General features: G+C 35.4%; 2 protein-coding genes across 2 annotated transcripts; one reads left to right on the plus strand and one right to left on the minus strand.

Annotated features, from left to right (window-relative positions):
- Positions 1-1,303: 1,303 nt before the first annotated feature.
- LOC129939107 (WD repeat-containing protein 91) lies at positions 1,304-2,610 on the plus strand. The gene is made up of 3 exons (XM_056046983.1): positions 1,304-1,654; positions 1,716-1,856; positions 1,919-2,610. Exons 1-3 carry the CDS (start codon positions 1,411-1,413, stop codon positions 2,485-2,487), a joined length of 954 nt encoding a protein of 317 aa, XP_055902958.1. The 5' UTR covers positions 1,304-1,410; the 3' UTR covers positions 2,488-2,610.
- On the minus strand, positions 2,505-18,278 carry LOC129939106 (nuclear hormone receptor HR96). The gene is made up of 4 exons (XM_056046982.1): positions 16,487-18,278; positions 3,243-3,452; positions 2,961-3,173; positions 2,505-2,895 (listed from the first exon to the last, which is right to left on the minus strand). Exons 1-4 carry the CDS (start codon positions 17,981-17,983, stop codon positions 2,695-2,697), a joined length of 2,121 nt encoding a protein of 706 aa, XP_055902957.1. The 5' UTR covers positions 17,984-18,278; the 3' UTR covers positions 2,505-2,694.
- Positions 18,279-19,371: the final 1,093 nt, after the last annotated feature.

The following is a 19,371-nucleotide window of genomic DNA, read 5'->3' on the forward strand; positions in this document are numbered from 1 at the left end:
AAAGTCGTAACACCAAAGGTTTGTTTGATTTTATTTACTTTTGTTCGATTTACAGATTGCAGAGATGATAAAAAAAAGATATTTTGGAAAGTAGTTTTTAATGATATGATTTTAATGGTTCTAATTTATAGGATAAATAGATTTACACAGTAACTAAAATAGCAACGAACACTTCGACTTCAGAATTTATACAACATCTACAGTGCTTCTGACGACATAAAAATGAAAACAAAATAGGTAAATAATTGATATTTCTTTACATAAATAAATACAAAAATAAATTGGGTGGCGCAACAGTTCTTTGTGAACCAGGGCCTAGTGACTTACAACTCGCAACCATTCCTGTGTGCGAGTACTGTTGTCAGAAATGGAAGGGACCTACAATTGTAGGCCGAATCCGAACAGCTAATTTGAGAAAGCACTTTTTTATGACAAGAATTACTCTTGAAGGAATTGTCAATTCCTCGCAAGAGGCAGTGAAATTATTTTTTTTTTTAATTAAGGTGTCTTTGAACCCAAGACCCCTTGCATGACAGTCCAACGCACTAACCATCATCCCACGGGTACTACGATCTTGCCGTAAAACAGCATTGAAAAACTGAGACGACATTTGTATCGTGTTACAATATTCTCTATGTGATCCCTTCAAGAAAAAGATAGAAAGAAGACTAGTGAAATATTATTCTTAACAACGAACTTGAAATGCTTTCGTATTTGTAATCCAATAAAGCTGCTGGAGCTGACGGCATCATCAGCAAAATATTATTGCAAGAAAGCATGCCTGATGAGTGGAATCTCAGCATAGTTTGCCCAATGCATAAGTCTCCTTAGCATTGGATATAAGATTATCTCTGCCGTATCATGTGAACATCTCAATCCGTTCGTCAATAACTTGATAGGTTTTTATCAGTGCAGCTTCAGACCAGGAAAGTCCACTACCGACCAAATATTCACACTATGGCAGACCATCTTTAAGACGCTCACTATCCCGGTTCTCATTTATGGCGCTGAGGCCTATCCCTGGAGAAATTAAAACGACGAATTGTTCGAGCTGCACAGTGAAACTGACCTAGTTAATAGAATAAAAGCCCAAAGAATTAGATAGCTGAGTCATGCAGAGCAAATAGATCAACACTCCAGTCATTGGATAATATAAATAATTGTTTTTCCTTTCACGAATTCCACAAAGCAAAACCTATTCGTAACAAGCAAGAGTGTGCTTACGCCCTTAGCTTATCCGAACTGAAAATTATGACATACAAATGTCAGATAATATTTGTTTTTCTGATAAGAACTGTCAAATGCATAATTCACATCACACAAATAATTTATTTTCACAAAGCAAAGTTTGTGCAAGAAAACAAATAAATAATAATAAAACAAATTGCATTCCGAATATCACAAATAAACATGGCCCAAGTTGAATATTTAGACAATTTACTAAAAGAATATCTCATGTTTCGGGGCTTCTCGAGCACATTGAGAGCTTTAGATTTCGAACAAAAGAATGATAAAGACAAAAGTTTTCGTGCCGAGAAAATCTTGGAGCAATTCAATATTTTTATCAACAATCATGATCTCCAATCGCTGCGTGATCTATGGAGTCATCTTGACACCAATTTGTTTAGTAAACTAGAGCATACTTATGCTGAGGGTAGGTTTTCGAAATCAATTGCAAATAAAGACTTCATTGAATTGGTTTCATCCATTTACAGCCGTTAAAAAGTTAGAAAATGGATTGTTGAAACTCTACTTGGTCACTGCCTACACAAACAATCGCACAGAAAAGATATCGGACTTCTTTGTTAAGCTAGCTCCAGAAATTCGCTCACAGTCTGAGTGGAAAGAGTGGTTTTGTAAGTGGATTGTCAAAAAGATGAGATTGCGAAAATTATCTCACTTATCTCTTTGTATTCAGATCTACCATTTTGTAAGAACGCAGAGGAACTCCCGACATTCGCCCATTACTTTTCCAAGCAATGGCAGGAAACCTTACAAATTTCATTGAGGAACTTTCTCACCACAATCTATCAATGCATTCCCCAGCCAACAATCGTCAAGGCTGAACATGAGGCTTCCCTCATTCGGCGATTACAGGAGGAGAATTCCAATTTAAAAGCTCGCGTCCAATCCTTGCATCAACAACAACAGCAACAACAACTCAGCTCCTCAGCAAGTGGCAGCACCCAGAATCTCACCCAACTGCCGGCTAATGAAAATTTCAAACGCGGCCGTTCCACAATCAAGCCACAGAGCTTGAACGACATCTCACCCTTCGATGTTAGTCCCCCTGGCCATATCGTCGACGACTTTTTCATTATCGCCTCGGAAACCATAAATATTGCCCAGTATCCCGATGCACAGGCTCGAGGATTGAAAATGCTCATTAAGAACATCGGATCGAACAATAGTCCCGTCATGGGACGCAAGGAATCCAATGAAAAACCAAAGAAACGTTCTGGCAGCGTTGGCAGGAGCTGGATATAAATAAAAACCCATAATAATTCAAAATAATGTAACATTTATTTCAACAAAAATAGATTTTTTTTAGTTTCATTAAAATATGAAAAGATTGCACGTTATTCAGAAGAGCTCTGATATTCTTGACAAGTTGTATTTTGTTTTTGTCTTCAAATTCCGAGAACTAGTGTTTTTGTTTAGGTTTCTTATGTTCAAAATATAATATATTCTCTTTTAATGATTTTTAAGATCAAATATTTCTCTTAGCAGTGGTTCTACTTGCGATGGATTAACATTCAGATAGACTCCGATTATAACTTGATTCAGACGCTCAACGTCTGATATCTTTTGTATAAGTTTGATAAATGTCGATTTCGCTTCGCAGCCTGGGTAAACACTTTCCAAATACCTTCGCAGAAGGTAATAATAGGAATTCTGAAACAAAAAGACAGTTAATTTAAAAACTCTTTATGGTACAGGCCATACAAATAAAAACATACCTGTTCTAATTTAATAACATCACAATGTATGACCCGGGCACGTGTCGGTGTGAATAAAACTATGGCACACAATATTAAAATAATATTTTCATCCATTCGCCATTTATGATCGAAGGTTCGAATAAAGCGTTCGTGTTCTTCATATACATTTCCTTTTGCCAATTTAAGCACATCTGCTTTTATACTTGACATATCACCTCTACTATGGGGAATCTTTAAAGAAAATCATATAAATACATAAGTTTAATTTGAGAGAAAGAAAGAAAAGTAAATATTACAAACCTTCCAGGTATCTCCATCACCATCATAAGACAACACTGAACGCATTATCATCATTTCAGTACAACCACCTTTGAGCAAGGCAACTTGATCCTCCTGACACATATTTCTGAATGCAGCAATTTTCTTTGACATTTTTATGAGACGTTTTATTGCAACTGCTGTTAAATTTATCACTTTAAGAAGTTGTGGATCCTGTTGGCCTTCTTCTGGCTGAAAGTACAAAAATATTTATATAGTTCAGTTGTAGATGAAAAGTTAAAACAAATGTTCATTTAAATTTGTAAACCGTGTTTTTTATCTGATTGAGGTATTCAAGACTTAAATTGACTCGAAAGTCAATTTTGTATTTTTTCTGTTATCAATGAATCCCAAGAGCAACTTTTGAGCATTCTACAAGGGACTTATCAAAGATGTCGATTTGTTAACTCGGTGCATTTGTTTTAACTACATTTTTGAGACAGACGACGGGGCCATTTCACTAAACTGAGGGTTTGCATTAAAGTGAATTTAAAATGTGTGGATAGGTTCTGATAGGTTTTTGTACACAACCTGACATGTTAAGACACAGTGTGAGCATTTGGAAAAAGGAGGTGTCAGTGCAGATTGGTTTTGGATTCCTGAATATTGCAATGACTAAAAGATAAATAAATACATACAAATAAATTAGGTGGCGCAACAGTCCTTTGAGAAATAGAGCCTAGTGACTTATAACTCAACCATTCCTGTGTGGGAGTAATGTTGTCAAAAATAGTGGGGACCTACAGTTTTAAGCCTGTTGGAGAATTTGTCTATTCCTCATAAGAGGCAGAACCCCTAAAAAAAGATTTAGATGGAAAAGGCAGGGATCGATCCCAAGATCTCTGGCATGACAGTCCAACGCACTAACCATCACGCCACATGTACTGACTGAAAGAAAGGGTTTTGTAAAGAAATACACAATTGCGTAGGAAGAGCGAGGAGCAGTAGCCCAGAGATGGAAATTAGTTCCACACATGGAAAGTGGCAACGGCTGTAAATTATGTTTCAACGACAGTAGACAAAATTTGAGTTTTCGACGCATTAATTTCTCCTCGATTTTTGGTTCTCTATTTAAAAATGTGGATCTAAAAACGAATAAAAAAAAAAAACAGTTTAATGGATTAGAAGCTTCAAACAGGAGATCATTAATATAAATCAGAAAGTGTCGGAGATAGGACAGAACTATGGGGCACACCAGCATTTATTTTGTGTTTATCAATTTTTAATCCAACGAAGGATGGATTTGTCGAAAACAAACTCACGCATTTTCGATAAAAGAGCCAAAAACTAAACTCTTGCAAATGTTTTTAAAATATCAATCGCAACAATCTTACTTTCTCCAAAACAATGTAAAAACTTGTTCATCTGATTACCGGCGAACTTATTTCCTTGACTTTGAAAAGAATGGACGTAATTGCAATCCGTCACCAATTAGAGGGTGAGGACGATTCGCTATTTTTGGTGAGGGGCTGGACATGCGCAGATTTCCATCTACTCGAAACGAGCCTCAAGAAAAATATATGTAGATGAAATTGCTTAAGGGTTTATTCCATAATAATCATTTACGCTTTCAAGAAGAGGAGAGTACTATCTCTTTGGCAGCGTTGAATTGACATCGAACTGCCTAGCAAAGCTTATAAATTCAGTGTCAGGAACCGAGTAAGAGGAAAAATGTCTCAAGTATTTTAAGAATGATAAAAAATTTGTATTTTTTCACTTAATTTGAGGTCATTCATAAATTTGATATGTCAATATCTGTCTTAATATGTATTTCTGACTTAAATATAAATGAATAAATTCGGTGGCGCAACAGACCGTTGAGAACTAGGGCCTAGTGAATAACAACTCTCAACCATTCCTGTGTCCGAGTACTGTTGTCAGGGATGGAAGGGGCCTAAAGTTTTAAGCCGAATCCGAACGGCTAATTTGGGTTAGCCAGTCAAAGGTCCTGAAATTATTGTTTAATTCTACATTACATTACATTTCTCACTACTTTGCACATAAATGTGCAGAGTGGAGAACACAGCACCTTGAGTAACTAGACTATGTAAGATGATAACAACACAAGACTATAATACAAGACAGAAGGACAGAAGAGAAAGAACAACAGAAAGAAAGAACACTTGACAACAGCAGTAGATTTCGAGACGGTCCCTCTTCGTTCTACTAACCACGCTCACTGATGCTTGATATCGGTGATCGATGGGAACCGAAGCTTTATCAGTGACTCGGCCGTTGCATGTTTAATTCTTTATTTATTTATTTCTCGTATTTCCAAATAGTTCTCTTCTCTCAAAAGCTATTTCTTTAACTATGAAGAGGGAGGCGGGGTAGTGTGGTTAGGCAAGATAAATTAGCAGATACAACACATTGGTCCGATGTGCCTAGAGAAGATAAAACACTGATACTATACTTATCAAGGTCAGCAGTACGGAACAAGACAAGAACGTTATCTGCTCGACCACTAACGTCCGATATTCGAGTGATATCTGAGTAAGATGGTTAAAAATAGCAAAGATCTCAGCACACACTCCTTCGACTAAATGCAAATCGAAGGTGATGATATTCCGGAATGGTTCTAGTTAACTAGCCAGCAATGAAAAATGGCATTATAACAGAGAACCAATCGAGATTGTAAAAGCCTACAAATATCTAGGATTTCCCATACGGAAACACACCTTGAAAGAAAAGTTGATTAAATCTAAAAGTGCAATATCCGCAACATGGAAAAAATGATTCTAAACCAGTCAATATCACATAGTAATTTGTTGCAATGAAGGAATCTATTATGCAGCACAGATAAGGGGAGGGGAGAAGTTTGAAACGGTCAAAAAACTTTAGAAATTCTTCATTGAAAGAAGCTTTTGTTTACTGGAAAACACCCCAAACTATATGATCTCAATTGAGACAGGACTTTCACCGCAATTCATCAAAACTTTTTAATGTCATGTTGATTATATCAAACTAGGTTTTAAAATGCCAGATGAAGACTCCCAAAAATTCTGGCATTGATAATAATTGAGAAGAAAAATCAGTCTTATAAAAAGCTAGAAGACCATGCTGCCTACTGTAAAGCAGACTTTCGAATAGTTAATGAAAATGGTAAATACTGCGAGGACGACCTCCGGAATCTTATTGCAAATTTTAGATGAATAACAGAGAGCCCACGGACGCTCTTAATGAAGCTACATCCTCGGTGCATAGATCTATCTACAACCATCTAAATCACAATTTATGAGAACGCAACTACTTTCGAAACAAGTACAAACAGAAGTTCATAACGGCAATTTTCAAAGTGAGAGGAGAAATGATAAGTCTTAATTATATACCACATCGGAATGATATGCCTATCTACTGCAGCCTTTGTAGCTTAAGAGTAAGGGAAGATGTGATCCATTTTATAGGAAAGTGTCCAATTTTATGTAAATCACGCTGAAATTTGCTCGGCAATGTGAAGTAACCAGAAGAAATAGTCGCCTTCCTCAACTGTGAACTGAAATTTTAATTAACTTAAAATTTAATTAATTCTTTTCGAACTGCAATGTCTTACCGCAATCAAATTATAAAAGAATCCTTTTAAAACAGTAATTTATTTAATTTATATTCCAAATGCTAATTCAAACAAAAAAACTTTAATTAGATAATCATTGTTCATTTTCAAACAGAAGTCAATCGACAGACGGCATAGCCAAGCCTTAACGATTTTACTAAATTATTTTTGCAAACAATGTACATATGTATATAAACGAATGTTAATAAATCGAATTATCCATCTATCTACGACCCGAATGTAAAAGCCAAGAAAAATTCTGTACTTTGAATTCTTCCGTTTTACCGACTTTAATGCGTCGATATGAAGAAACAATTTTTTTGATGAAATTAGACAAAGAAATTGTGCCAAAAAAGCAAAGTGATAAAATGACAACTGACCTCAACCTGATAGTGTTGTCATCCAGTTGAGTTAATGAGCTTTATATAATGCTAAAATTTTAACAACGTAGGTCGTCAACCACCCATAAGATGGACTACTTCCTATTGTAGTTTTTTTTTTATATTAGTATATACTATTAGAGATCAATTCTTTAATGTTCAAATCGCAAGAATTACGTCATCAAAGAAGACTCCATTAATAACTACAAAAAGAATATTAACTGTTTTAGACGCCAGTTATAGCTATCATTGGGTAGGTTCAGACAACATAAGGGACTTCCTTTGAAGTCAACTTCATTCTTTCAACGTACATTTTGACCAAGGCAACTAGTTAGTGTTTCAAGTTTCATGAATTTAAAATACTGAACTTTACTTCACAAACCTCCAATTTAAGTTCATAGTATAAAAACTACAAAAAACATTTTTGTCTACAAAACACTCCTTTGGGCATTAGGCCAATCAGCTATCAGAAACTTGTCTTACTTTCCAGTGCCTTATGTCGCCTGAACCTGCCTACTGGTTTTCATCATTGAAACCAATCATTGAAATTTGTTTGGCAGGTCGTTTAAGGCTCTCATTGAAAATAATTTCCTAATTGAAATCCACCGTCAAATTTTTACTGGCAGTAATCCGTCTTTCGAATTCTGTGAAAGTGGAACGATTCTTTTCACTTTTGAGCATAAAAGTATCAGCTTTGCAGGAAATGAATTTTAAAAAATGCGTAATTACTTTTATTTCTCAAAACAAATTCTTTGTGTGATTTCCGATCGATCAGCATATAATTTCCATTTCTAACCAAAGGAAAACACATTCAAATATCGATTCAAAAAAAATGTCTGGATCAATTTCAATAATAGCTATAACTGGACCCTAAGAGAAAAATGAGTGCGATTTCAATGATAACTATAACTGACCCCTAACTGGCCTCTAAGCTGGATTTTTATTCTTCTGCTGCGGCTGGAAAAAAGATAAGTGATCCCTAATTTTATGTGCAGGCTCCCGCACAGGCTTTTCGCGGAATCATAGTTGGATCAATTCGGTGCATTAAAGACAATTTTATTTTTGTTATTTTTATTTTGTTTTACTCCTGCACGAGCCTTATTAACATTATCTATCCATTATCAAATCAACTATAATTGAGAGCATCTTAATAAAAAAGAAGCTTTCCAACTCCCCAGACGATTTGTTTCTTATTAACACAATAAAATAACAAAACCTTAAATTATTGTAAATAGCCATTCAAAGTTTATTCTTACTGATTGTGAATGCAGGTGTGTGATAAGAAAATTTTAGCTATACCTAACTGATATCTCGACGATAGCTTGACAATCATATAAGTAGTTAGGTACGTACCTATAATCAGCTTGATTACTCACTTTCAAGTTATTATATTCAATGAACACAAATAATGATGTTTATTAAAAAAAAGCACACCTGTGATTCTTCCAATTAGAACTCAATAGCAATAAGTTTTTAAATTCTTTTATGGGACACAAATTTCAGATCCTCAGGTAATATTCCTAAATAAATCACAATCATAACTTCTACCCTCTCAAGTAGTATTCTTTTTATGTGTTTGTATCATGCAACCTCTCGAAAAATAAAATGTGTATTATTTTTTTTACACACTGCAATGGAGGAGGTCAGGCTGCGGCACAAAATTGCGCTCATACACTTAAAAAAAATATAAATAAATTAGTTATGAATTCAATTATTATTAGTTTCTAACAATATACACAATTCTAGTCTAGTACGTCAGAATTAGAAGAGAGCTCAAATGTGAGGAAATGTATTATTTATTCCAATTATGCGTTCATATAAAATAATAAATGCGACTAGCAAAGTGTGATTGAAAGTTATCAAACCCTCTCGCTCGCCAATACAAAAAATAAACTTGAACACCATTTGTTATGTAAATGATATTTCATTAAAAGATTTTTTTAATTTCTGTGAACTTTATTTAACATATTCAGTTGCTGGCAATAAATTATTATTAATTTTAAAAGCACACTTCTCTCAAAATAAGAAGCAAAGTTTTAAGAATATTTAATAATTTAAAATTGAAGAACATAACGAGAGGCAATCAAAAGGGTGGTTTATCGAACTATTCTGTTCTAATTAGAGCAAAAACGACTGAAAGTCTTAGAACCTAAAACAAACTGGCTTTAAAGGGATTGCAACACGTTTCCAATGAGGAGATGTCTCCCTATAAGGCTAAAGAGGTACTATGTAGAAATGGCGGTCAAAAACTTCTCATCTGAAGGCTTAAATGACACTGGAATGTAATATTTTGATACCATAACTTGTTGGATCTGTGATTGGAATTTATCAAAGAGGATCAGGAATTTGATGGTCTCTTCTAGTGGACCATCGCAAATGACTTGCCATCGAATATAGTATGAAAAACTAGATTCCTTCAAAAAACATTCATAAATATTTCATCTGATTAGAAGATCACATAGTAGTACCCGTGGAATGATGGTTAGTGCGTTCGACTGTCATGCCAGAGATCTTGAGTTCAATTCCTTCCTGTGCCATCTAAAGTTTTTTTCTCGAGCACTGCCTCTTGAGAGGAATTTATGAATTCTCCAAGAGTAATTCTCATCATGAAAAGAGCTTTCTAAAAACAGCAGTTCGGATTCGGCTTAAGACTGTAGGTCCCCTCTATACCTGACAACATTGTTCGCACACAGGAATAGTTGAGAGTTGTAAGTCACTACGTACCCTTCACCCCTTCTGATCTGGCTGTAATTTACAAAGCCTTCATTTGTCGAAAAACTTGAATATAACTCCAATATTTGGGCAAGTGCCCCTAAAACAAGTTTAAATTTTGGAAAGGATCCAAAAAAGAGTTTTGAAAATGATAGGCGGTAGAAACAATTACGTCATTTGAACACCGCCGCAATTTACTTCGCACTTCTAGGAATGCACATCAGTTTAACCTTGAGCTCAATGCGGATTCATTTTTTAACCGCACATCGAGAATGTGGAATGCTTTACCCAGCTTTGTTTTTCCCTATCATTTTGATATTAAAAACTTTAAGACCAATGTGCATCGGTATCTCCTCTTTAATCCTTCCCTATTTTCCCAAAGTTTGCATTGTGTTTAAACTTTAAATAAGTTAAGGGTATTAATAATCCCTTGAGTGCCCGTTTATTATAAAAAAAAAAACTAGAGATCAACGGACTGTTGCCCCATCTTATAAACAAAGAAAATCACATAATCAAATGTGAATCTTCATATGGCTTGCTCCTGCTTTCTCTCCATGACAAGAGGTCAAAAAAGTTAGTTGTCACCGATACACAAAACAAGAGGCAAGTTTTGTCCAAACAAAATTGTTTAATCGCTTCCGTTTAAAAGAATTACTCCTAACTTTAGTTATGGATCGTTAAATAAAGTTATGTCTACTTCAGAAGAATCTTCTAGCTATTACAATAGTAATTTTTTAACAACAAATGTTCAAATCATCATCGCAACTCAAAACCTAATATACTAAAGTGCAGTATAGAACGGAACATTCGGAAAAACACCAAAAACGTCTTAATAGACGTTGGACTTCTATCATTTCGTGAGGGGATTGAATTTGAAACAGACACCATCATTCTCAAAAAAAAAACACCTGCAATAAATCACCCATTCAACCGCTAATCAAACTAAATACCAAAACTATACATCATCACTACTAAATGCGATGAACTCTTCAGAAAAATGGAACCTTGAAGTCCAAACCAAAATCAAAAAATATACTCAATATTCCCATCATGGAAAATACCAAACGACTTAATCAATAATAAACTACAAAAACTCCCAAAAGCCACAACAAGAAGGGAGATACCCCGGAAGACGTTTATGGGAACAATAACCATTTTTAAAAGGACACAACGGAATTTCCTCCACACAGATAGTTCCATATAAGTGAACACTCTAACAAAAAATATCCTAGCTAAAGCCGGACTACCCAGCATCGACGAACGATAAGACAAACTCACATTAAGAATGCTAGCAAAACAGGTATTCTCCGAGAACTCAACCATCCACAACGACATCAAAAAATCAAAAATTAGGAAAAACGAATTTCATCCGCCATAACTACAATTCTTAAAGAATCAAGACTTAACAATCTGTCATCTAAAAGAGAACAGCTCCCCCCGCTACACACCAACCGAATACAAAAAGTTAATAACATGAAAGCGTACATAACGTCAATTATAATCAAGTATTGTCTCTGACCTCAGATCTAATGGATGGAGATTTATCTTCACCAACGGCTCTAAGACTCCGGATATCACATCTTATGCGGTGAACGATGAAAACGGATTAACTATAAGCATTAGTATTTTCCAACTGTTTGCCTTGATCTTTACAGCAGAAGCATTTGCTATGCTACCAGCCACTAAGGCTGCATCCAATCTTTCTGAAAAATGCATTATGTGCTCCCACAGCATCTCAACAATTAATAATCTAAACTAATATTATAAACAGGAAAGATTTGTATTTTTGTATGTAACGAATAAACTCAAAAAGTACTGGACCGATTTTAATAATTCTTTTTTCATTAGAAAGCTAACATGTCCTATATTCAGTACTAGATAACTACAGAAATCTTTAGAAGTTCATATTAAAACTAACCGGAGGTGTATAAAAATAAGCCATAAAATGTCTTTCATCACATACGCTGCGAAGAGTATTAATGACAGGACAAACTAATTTTTGACGATATTATAGAATACGAGTTGTCAGAATATGAGAGCATATTTATGCAATAACCGCTATGGTAATTTCTCAGAAAATATACTTAAACTACTAGACGGAAAATTTACTACTTCAATTGCAAACAGCTCCCAAGTACTGTTGAATTGGCTCACACTGTTCACAGTCTAGAAATTCTTATAGCCACAATCGATACCGACATCAACAATCTTAGAGTAAGAAATGTCCATTGGATCTGTTTGAGAGCGATATTGTAACCCAGAAAGGACTCAGTAAATGAGATAAACAAAATTATTATTGAAATACAGCGATATTGTAACCCAGAAAGGACTCAGTAAATGAGATAAACAAAATTATTATTGAAAAAGTACCAGGTGATTTTAAGTCTTTCAAATCTGTGCACTACCTACAGGAATTTTTAAATTCCCTCAATCCTTCTGGCTTGCCACCTTGTAAACTAAAATTAAAAATTGGTACGCCTGTTATGCTTTTAAGAAATTAAAGCCCTCCCACTATGTGAAATGGTAGAAGACTATTGATCAAAGATTTAAGAGATAATGTGATTGTACGGGTCGCGTGGCCGGTCAGCTCACACATATTCCCCGGATCCCGATGATACCAACTGATTTGGCCATATCTTTTAAAAGGTTACAATTTTCTTTAAAAATATCCTTTGCCCTAACAATCAATAAATCCCAGGTACAAACTTTTCCATAGTTGGTATCGATTTAAGTGAATATTTTTCTAATTTAGTGATTCATGGTCGTTTTAATTAGCATGCTAATAACTTTAATATCTGTACCTATTTATGTCTATCCGTGCGAAGCCGGGACGGGCCGCTAGTAAGATATCAACTCATAAAATCGAAAAACTTTAAACTAATATGGTCATGTTGGAATATGCGCACATGTATTCCCCTTCAATATCTTCACCAAAATCGATCTACTCAAGCTTACCGGAAAGATATCGTTTTGCAAGAAATTCTCCATGACTAGAGCCTATATAACTACCACTACTACTACGCCTATATGCCTTACAAACTGTTCGAAACAAAAAATCACTAACTTCGCTAGACTTCGACTTACCCCGCAACTATGTGGACTCTATGGATGACTCTATGTGGAGTCGAATCGTTCTTGCGCATTCAGTTTTTTTTTTTAAAGTTAATGACTGTTGTAAAGGCTACTTTTAATGTAATCTAGTCTGGTGCAGAATGCAGATTGTTTCAATTGTATTTTCCCTTTGTTGGTTAATTAAGATTAAATAAATAGCTATCACTTTTTAATAGAAGTGACGTATTTTGTGACAAGACAAGACCGGAATGTGACTGACTAAGTTCATTTTAGGCAAGCTTGAATTACCTGGAATATTAATAAGTTACTGTCGAAGCCAAAGTTATGATAATGGTTCGAATATGAAAGGAAAAGAAGCGGGTGTTCAGAATCGAATTCGAACCCTGGAACCAAGAGCATTTTTCGTTCCATGTTGCTTGCATTTCTTAAATTTAGTGGTTAATGATGCTGCTCGGTGCTCATTACATGCAGTTTAATTTTTCGATACAATTCAATGTTTGTATAACTTTTTTTTTCAAGTTCCACAACGAGGTGAGATATTTATGAGAAAAAAATTGAAGGTCTTACCTTCAAACCCCTTTCTGAGACTCGATGGGAGATCAGGTTAAATGCATTGAGGCATTTAAAAACAAATTTAGAAGAAATATATGAAGCCCTTATAGAAATAGGAAATCTAGATGCAAAAAACATTGCAGAATCGTTAGGAACAAAACTTTTTGATTTTTCATGTATTTGCTGCCTGCAAATTTGGTTTGATGTTTTAGAAAATATAAATAAAACTAGTAAATATTTGAAAAGTCCGTCCGTTAATCTGTCAACTGGCATAAAACTATTAGAAAATACAAAAAAAAAATAATTTTAATGCGTTTTGATGAAAAATTTAATGGGTATGTTCAATTACCCGAGCGTATTGCTACATAGTTCCCTAGAAATACTAAATATGTTTCCTGAAGCTTCATCATTGCGATTTCAACGGAGAAAAAGTCTTTATGCTTATGAATGTCCTGAAACTATATTAGACCCAAAACAAAGATTTAAAGTTGATTTTTTTTACAGAAAGGTTTGAACAGCTTGATACATATAACATCAATTTTTCATTTTTATGTAACATAAGCGAATGTTTAAAAAATAAAAATGTAAGTGTTATAACATTAGGTAGTTTTAAAGATTTAGATGGAGAAGAATTGTTTTAAGAGTTAACCGCAATATCCCCGCTTGTTACACCACAACGCTCAAGTTTAGATGTGTTAAATTTTATTTTTAGTTCAAACGTTGAAGATTTTGCTCCGAATTTTGTAATTGCTCTCCAAATCCCTAATGCAATCCCGGACACGGTAGCTTCACAAGAAAGTTTTTCTTAACTTAAAATTATTAAAAATTATCTTAGGACAACAATGACTCAAGAGATATTGGTAGGCTTATCTATAATGTCCATTAAAAGGAATTATTAAATTCCTTAGACTTTGATGATCTCATTACTGAATTTGCAAAATGAAAGGCCAGAAAAGTTAGTTTTCCAGTTTAAACGTCTTCCCTCTGTTCATTTCATCGCTGCGTTTTAGTTCATGGTTTAGGGTTACTTGGGATTTCTCTATAACAAAAAACGCACTGAAAGTCTACCTCCTGGATAATGTGGGAAAGGCTTATGCTTGTGAATCAGTTTATGTGTGAAAATATAAAAAAGGGGCGCTTTCTACTAATTTTGCACAGAGCGCGAAAATGCGTGGGGCTGGCCCTGAACACCAAGTTTGATCTAGAATATATTTTGAAACTTTGTCCATTGTCACAGTCCATAATTAAAACCAAAAAAAATCATACATTTGTAACTTAATTTCCCAGCAAAAAAGTCAATAGTTTGTTAAAATATGTATTAGCTTGTAATGTTTGCTTTTTAAAAAATATAAATATATTATTAAAAATGAAATAAGTGAACACGTTATTTCGTTTGCAGTAGTTGACGAATTTTGAAACATAAAAAGAAAACGCCTCTTATCAGACTTTATTTTTATTTTTACTGCGGAAGCTTTCGTAATTCTAAAAGTTACAATGTTCACAAACAACAATCAAGACAGCCTCTCAACAATTACCGCACTTAAAAATTTGAACAAGAAAACAGAAATAATCGATCGCCTTATCTTAAAATCATATGGGTGTCAGGACATGCCGAGGAACCACTTAATAAATTAAACATTCTTAGAAAGAATATCTACATTATTTTTATCGAATAAAACATCAATATATAATATTATATAATCAGATAATATAAGACTTCGGCTAGGCCACTGCAACATCACTAACAGCCACTGCATAGAAAAAGATCAACAATCATTTGTAACGAGGTATCGGTAGAGGAAAAGGTATTGAGAGACATTTGAATCGACGTTGTGCGAGGAATGCGTAGGATAGGTTCGGGCGAGCAAGGTGCATCTAGAATATGAACTAGGTTAGCGATTGGGAAGGAATGTCCATTATGGCAGCTGCGGCATTCTTGCGGTGCACGGAGTAGTTTGTCGGATGTTGGGAGGGTCTTGCTACCGTAACCGGACCTTACCACTTTACAAAAGAACATAAATCATTGCGGATAAATTCGATGACCTGAAAATACAAATGCACTACCACCACTCATCCACTTTTCTAGGAGGCCGCTGATGACGTCAAGGCCCGGACTTAATCCACCCTTCCTGGAATTCACTCGGCCTGGTCTCCGGATTTCCTTAAAGCGGAACCAACACAAGTTCGCTATCCTAGAATTACTTTTCCACCAAACCTAAAATTAACCACCCCATACAGCAGCCCCTGTAAAAATCTTCCCTATTCCATTATGGAATACAAATTACACATTTGCCACCTTTCTAACAAAAACTTTCCACTGACCACAAAGCACCTTACCATCGATTGCGAACATGTCCAAATTATGTCTATAAAAATGTATCAAACAACCCCCCTGATAAATCTTCTATATGTTCTCTCTAAACAAAACATTATTGATGTCTTTAAAACATTAACATTGATAAAACTTCAGAACCTTATTCGAGAGGAAGCCAATTCCATCTGCGGTTCTAAATAATTTATTTTACAAACTACAAAGTGGTCAAGAAAACGGACCATCTTTAACCTTGAACTCTTCTACGAGGTAAATGGTAATTAAAAAATGTACCATTCTACCGGAATTAAACAGGAGCTAAATGATGGTCGCCTTAAAAAACTAACAAGTTTACTCATATTCCTCGCATTTTATATTTATATTTAATCTAACTTGGCCAATTCACTCATTTAATTAACAACAATTTTTTCAAGGCCACTTCAAACAAACATAAATAAATAATTCTCTGTTATCAATTAACACCTGAAAAAAGGTTGCAGCTGATAAAAAACACACTTTTATGAGAGATAAACCATTCCTCGTCTCGTATTTTAAACCTGTTAGCCACTTTTTTGTTCTTCCCGAACAACAAATTGTTTTATTTTTAATTTGAATACAATTCAAAGTGCACAAAACAATAACAACTTACCTTTATTCGACTGTCATCCATAATCAACGAAGAGAGATCCTCATCGACGGGATAGTATAGCGCCTTATTTGCCAATTTCAACTCATTGAGTTTTTGCAATTCGGCCTCGTTCAGTTCCCGGCTGACAGGATTACACGCTTGAGGAATTGAGTTCGCCATCTCGTATTCGATCTGAATGACCTCATACAATACTGCCTCCAATGAGTTCTTGTTGTCGTTGTCTTTGGCCTGATCGCCGCTGCCATTGACACCGTCTGTGTTTGAAGGTGACTCAATTGAATCGATATCTGGCAGCGATGCATCTAAGGCCGCTGCTGAAATGACTTTGTCAGGTCCTCCCAGTTGATCCAAATCCGGACAATCACTTGTCATCACAAAGTAATCGTCGTTGCTGATGTTGGCAGTGCTACTGCTCCCGCTGTGGTTGCTGCCACAGCTGTTTGTGCTGAGCATTGAATTGATGATGGCGTCGTCCGTACTAACCATCGCCGTTGTCGTCGGAGACATGCCCATTTCGGGCTCCTGGCAATCAGAGCGAAATGAAGTTCCGGCTTCATCGAAATCCTCCTCCTTATTTGTGCTTTTTACCATTTTGTTGATCATCCGCAGGGCTTCGACGGGAGTGTTCATGAATTTTGTCATTATGTCCAGAGCATCCCCAGGACTGTCCATGAGCTGCTTCACAAACTGCAGAACGTCCTGCGGCGAGCTCACCACCTTCGATATGATTTCCAGGGCATCCGTGGGCGAGCTCATGAATTTGGTGAATACTGTTAAGGCATCAAAGGGCGAGTTCATCAGTTTACTTATGATCTTTAGGGCGTCACCAGGAAACGATATCAAGTGACTGATCAGACGCAGCGCATCGCTCTGGGAGTTAATGACTTTTTCTAGTGTGACGATAGCATCTTTTGGGGTCTTCATAAGGCGATTGATCGCCTGTGAAGCTTGGTCAGGGTCGTTGACTATGAAGTCGACAATCTGGGCACTGGTCATATTTTCATGGGTTATGTCTAGACTCACAGAGCTGTTCGATCGGGCTGTAGACTGGGGCAAATTATCGCTCTCGAAAGAATTGCAACTCTGTGAGTCATGTGATGTGTATTGGTCGGAGCCGAAGCCGCCTTCTGGTTGTTCCTCACGTTTGATTTTATCGAGAACCGACTCCTCATCCACCCTTCCCGACGACGACGATGGAGTTTTTCGTTTCGCTTGACGATTGTTTTCGATTTTCTTGCGCTTAATTAGTTTGTCCTCTTCGGACATTATGTTCTCGCTTTTCATGCCAATGTCGAAGCACTTTTTGAGGCGACATTTCTGGCAGAATCTGCGGGTGACCACGGTTATTTCGCAATTCTGGTTGAACGGACATGAGAAGGACTTCTTTGCTAGGGCATTGCGTCGGAAGAACGCCTTGCAACTTTCACAGGTGATTGCATTGAAATTGTACCCGAGGGCCTTGTCACCGCAGACCATGCAACACTTTGATGGAGGCATATTGGTATGCACCAAACACAACAGCGAAGGTTTTTTTTGTTTTTTGTTTTTTATTTTTATTTATTTATGTCGTGGATTTTGTTTCGTTTCGATTTGTTTTGGAATTCGATTTAACATTACAATAATAATTACATAAATAACAATAACATTCTGTGAATTTGTACATTTAGATGAACATTTTATTTTTTCTTCTTATTTTAAAGCTTTTTTGTTTAGTAAAATTTAATTTATTTAACACTAGTATAATTTTATTATCACAACATGACGTTAATTAATCAATGTTCAAACTCCAATGAAAAAGAGGAAAAACAAAATAGATAAAGTGTCAAAAATATTCGAATTCGAAGTTCCTTGAGAGTTTATTTAGGTTTTTTTTGTTGTTGTGGGCGAATGTCAGATAAAAAATTGTTTTATTTCGAAAACATAAGGCGAGAGTAACACTTTGAAAATTCAGACTAATTCTTATCAGGCGATTTTAAGAATTTTATTTTGGCGCAAGTTAAACGTTGCTTTTGTTCGATAGTAAATATTTACTCACTGATAATAATAAAAAATAAGAAGAAGAATCGTTTACTTTTTTAAATGAAATAACTTGTCTGTGATTTATAAGAGTCTTTAATGCTTTATTTTGGTTTCGCTATCGACGGATTATTAATTTTACGGTTAAATAAGTATATGTCATTCCACATCTTTCAAACAGAGGTGTTTAATCATTTTTTTTTCAGTTGGAAGTCTGTCATCTACCAAAATGGATCGCCTAACTATCACACAACTCAAAAAGTTGTTAAATCCTACTAAAAAAAATGGTGATTCTGCCGCAGACACATATGGTGCTTTAAATGGAGATTAAGGTTTACATTATCGTCAAACTACGCAAGTAATTGGTTATAGATATTGTAAGGCCTGGGCATCATCGTTTCGATTGTATCACTGAAAATATCTCAGCTGTAAGTAAAAGTGGATAAGCATTTCTTATTGATATTTAAAATAAATAAAATACAAAAATTATGAATTAAATAAAATTAAAGCTGTTTTGACAGCTTTAAGCGAAAGTGTTGCCGAAGACCCGAATGTGTCGATTCCTCGCCGTTCCCAGGAATTAGGATTGTCCTACGGCACATTGTGTTGTATTTTACATTTTGATCTACTCCTATAATAATATAAAGACCAGCTCACACAACCACTGAAGTCCGCTGACCATTTACTATATCGCTGTAGTAGATACGTTGAATGGGTGCTAGAACAACAGGCGATGGACGGTAATTTTTTAACAAAATGTTTTTTAGCCACAAATCACATTTCTCACTCGGTGGGTATATTAAAAGACAAAAATGTCGTATTTGGGGTTCTGAGAATCCTCAAATAATGGAAGAGAAGCCATTACTTCT

The sequence above is a fragment of the Eupeodes corollae genome, chromosome 1 (assembly GCF_945859685.1).
Source record: "Eupeodes corollae chromosome 1, idEupCoro1.1, whole genome shotgun sequence".
NCBI classification, from domain to species: domain Eukaryota; kingdom Metazoa; phylum Arthropoda; class Insecta; order Diptera; family Syrphidae; genus Eupeodes; species Eupeodes corollae.

Coding starts and splice junctions, on each gene's coding strand:
- LOC129939107 (XM_056046983.1), top strand. CDS start 1,411: ATGGCCCAAGTTGAATATTTAGACAATTTACTAAAAGAATATCTCATG. Junction 1,655..1,715: donor AGAGCATACTTATGCTGAGG/GTAGGTTTTCGA, acceptor ATCCATTTACAG/CCGTTAAAAAGTTAGAAAAT. Junction 1,857..1,918: donor TGAGTGGAAAGAGTGGTTTT/GTAAGTGGATTG, acceptor CTTTGTATTCAG/ATCTACCATTTTGTAAGAAC.
- LOC129939106 (XM_056046982.1), bottom strand. CDS start 17,983: ATGCCTCCATCAAAGTGTTGCATGGTCTGCGGTGACAAGGCCCTCGGG. Junction 3,453..16,486: donor TGGATGACAGTCGAATAAAG/GTAAGTTGTTAT, acceptor TTGTACTTTCAG/CCAGAAGAAGGCCAACAGGA. Junction 3,174..3,242: donor GTGATGGAGATACCTGGAAG/GTTTGTAATATT, acceptor TTTTCTTTAAAG/ATTCCCCATAGTAGAGGTGA.